At 33.0% G+C, this 3,245-nt stretch overlaps 1 protein-coding gene across 1 annotated transcript; it reads left to right on the top strand.

The window, feature by feature from the left end:
* Positions 1-1,368: 1,368 nt before the first annotated feature.
* LOC103500439 (subtilisin-like protease SBT3.4) lies at positions 1,369-2,605 on the top strand. The gene is made up of 3 exons (XM_008463741.2): positions 1,369-1,680; positions 1,991-2,088; positions 2,173-2,605. The coding sequence occupies exons 1-3, from the start codon at positions 1,460-1,462 to the stop codon at positions 2,250-2,252; spliced, it is 399 nt and encodes a 132-aa protein (XP_008461963.1). The 5' UTR covers positions 1,369-1,459; the 3' UTR covers positions 2,253-2,605.
* The last annotated feature ends 640 nt before the right edge of the window (positions 2,606-3,245 follow it).

Here is a 3,245-nt window from a genome sequence, read left to right as displayed (position 1 = left end):
GAATTCTTCCATTTTCTATTATGCAAGTTAGTTCGCAATTCCATCTCGTCTCCATGTTTATCCTCTTTTATAGATTATCTGATGTAGATAAGTAGATATAGTTTATACTTACACTTCATCATACTGTATAGATAATTCTTTTACACCACTTGAATAATGAGTGAACCTTAGAACTATGCTTTAATATCAATTTCCCGTGTTCGACCTTGGATTACCCAAGAAACCTTATTGTTTCGCTTATACTTGGACAAGCAATAGGAAAACTTGTACTCAATAAGAACTTAGTAACTACACGAGTCGTGAGACATAAAGAGCATACAACATGTGATGATCTTGTCTTATCGCATATAATAAGGAACATAACACACAAAACTACACTGAGCACTGAGTCCAAATCTTTCACTTCAATGGTCAAATGACCATTTTACCCTTTGACTAAAGTTAGTGGGAAAATCCAACATTTTGTTGGATAATCCCACTAACTCTTAGTGGGCTAGATAGAGGCTCATGGTGATGACACCAAACCCACTAAGAGTAAGCGGTTCGTGAGTTGTTGAGCCATTGTGAAGTAATCACATGCATTTTGCATGTAATTTCTTTATAAAATATTTTTGAAATTTTTGTTTCAAAGACTTTTTGAATTTTTTGTAGAAATATTTTTCCCCTTCCAAATTCCATCATTTTCTGTCTAAATTCCTCTCTCTCTCTCTCTCTCTCTCTCTCTCTCTCTCTCTCTCTCTCTCTCTCTCTCTCTCTCTCTCTCTCTCTCTCTCTCTCTCTCTCTCTCTCTCTCTCTCTCTCTCTCTCGTTCCCAATTATGGGTTAGGAGGATAATAGGTAACTACTAGTCGTAGTCCATGTTTGTGATCGAGGAGTAGACGATTATTTAAGAACTACAAAGGTAAAACTTCTACTTAGTGTAGGGTTGCATGTTATTTAGCTTCTTCTTCTTTTTTTTTCTTTTTTTTTTTTTTTTTTTGCTATATAACTTACAAAAAAAAAGTATGGCCAACATGAACTCAGCTCAATTGGCACCTGTATGTACTTGTGGACAAGAAGTCTCGGGTTCAAATCTCTTCACCCCAGCCTCTCTTTTTTCTATTGTTGCAACTATATACTTAATAGTCGAAATAATCCCAAAAATAGTGAAAAGTATGAAACACTTTTATTTATTTATTTATTTTCTTTTGTAGAAGCAGTCATTTTCAATCTAATGTCTAATTTTAGATAACTCACAAAACCAACCTAAATTGAGCAAACAAACAACTCATGAAATTACTAAAAATGACTCGAGAAATCAGGAATCCAGAAAATCCTCTTTGTCCTAAAAAAACCAAGTAACTGAAAACCATTCTATATAATTTATCTTCTCATTCTTTCGAGAAAAAAAAAACAAGAGTAGTACTTCTTTAACTTTTGTCCAAATACTCTCTCTTTCTATATCATTGAAGTTGATAGAATGACAAATACAAAGATGAACTTTTCTTCTTCTCCCTTGTATCTTGTTTTGTTGTTCACAGTTTCTCTGAATTCACTTCTTGCCTGGGGGATGATATCCGAAAAATCTATGTCCAAGTTTGCTGTACCATCGTCATTGCATATCGTTTACACCGCTAAAAGGCCTAGCAATGAGAAACCCGAGGCATTTTACATCCAAATTTTAGCTTCTGTTCTCGGCAGGTACATTTTACATGAGAAATTATTTAAAGAGATCGACCATCACAATAAGCAAATGTGTCTAGACGAAAAATTATTCAATAAGGTCACCATAACATCCTTTTATAGTTTATCGATTCTATATATCTAAACAATACAATACGCTCTTTTCAAATAAATTAAAATTGTCGCTCTTCGTGGTTAGTTGTTAGAACTGTCACATTGAGACGACCCGATAATTGAATAATTTTTCTTTTGTAAATACACTCCTTGTTTGAAATGATCATGGATAATTTAGGATGAATTTTTGTTTAGTTTGGTTGCTTTGTTGCAGTAATGAAGCTGCTAGGAAAGCTCTTGTGTATAGTTTCAAGAATTCTATGAATGGCTTTGCTGCTAACTTGACTCCAAATCAAGTGAAGAAGATTTCGGGTATCTATCACTCTTAACATTGACCTTTTTTATTTTAACAACTTAGAATCTATGTGATTAAATATTGCTTTGGGACTTTGTCAGCACAACCTGGAGTTCTGCATGTTGCAAGGAGTGTTACTTATAATCTGCAAACAGGAGGCAAAGAAAATAATAATGTATAGAAGAGCTTCACATATTCTCTCTCCAAACATATATGGGTTTGTTCGTTAAATACGTAGGTTAAAATTGCAGATCTGATCATTAATATGATTCGGAGTGATTCGGAGAAAGTTAGAGTTGTTTCGTATTTATAATTTCACAAAACCTTCATAAATAATCTTTACGGTAGAGACTATTTATGAGGATTTATCAATTAATTTTAAGGAATATAAAGACTAAATTCAAACTTTTTAAATTATTGTGACTAAATTAAATTCTAACTTTCTCCAAATCATAGATGAGTTATAAATTAATCCAGAATACGTAAGGATTTCTTTTATGGATGTTAATTTTCAATGATATATAGTTGATGTAAGACTTATGTTTGGCTACTTAATAAGTTTCATTTATCAATTCAGGTTGTATTTGGATTGTATTTTTAATTGAAATAAATTTAAAAATAAGTTGTTTTGAAAATAATTCATGTGTTTGAGAACCACCTAAAATGAATTTTGAAAACATGATCATGAATTTATAAAATAACGTGGTTTACGACGAACACTTAAAAGAACTAACTTTTTGAAAAATGAATTGTAAAGTGTTTAATGGTTAATATCCCTAATTTGTATGACACTTTGATCACCATACCTTCGGCTATCCTTGCCAATCAACCTTCGGGAAGCATCTTCACCAACTGTAGCTGGCCAACGCATCAGACAAGTGTCACCTATGAACCTTTGACCACCATTTTTCACATGATCGTTATCAACCAATTTTTGTCTATCCTTTTTCCTACAATCGCTTGTGCCCAATCTCCAACAATTGCTTTCTGACAATCATCGTTGGCTAAAATTTAAGGGACCGCTTTCCGACATCGTTGCAAAACAACTATCGACCACTGTTGACCGCTGTCTAATCTTTGGTAACTATTTTTTGCTAATGTTTTTCGTCAACCACTCACATTTAAATTTTATCTATTGTTTTTTTGGCAACCACTGTTGGTCAACGTATGACAA

Source organism: Cucumis melo, chromosome 1 (genome assembly GCF_025177605.1).
Source record: "Cucumis melo cultivar AY chromosome 1, USDA_Cmelo_AY_1.0, whole genome shotgun sequence".
Taxonomy (NCBI): Eukaryota; Viridiplantae; Streptophyta; class Magnoliopsida; order Cucurbitales; family Cucurbitaceae; genus Cucumis; species Cucumis melo.
Note: the sequence above shows the minus strand (reverse complement) of the source record. Positions and strands in the feature narration are given on the sequence as shown.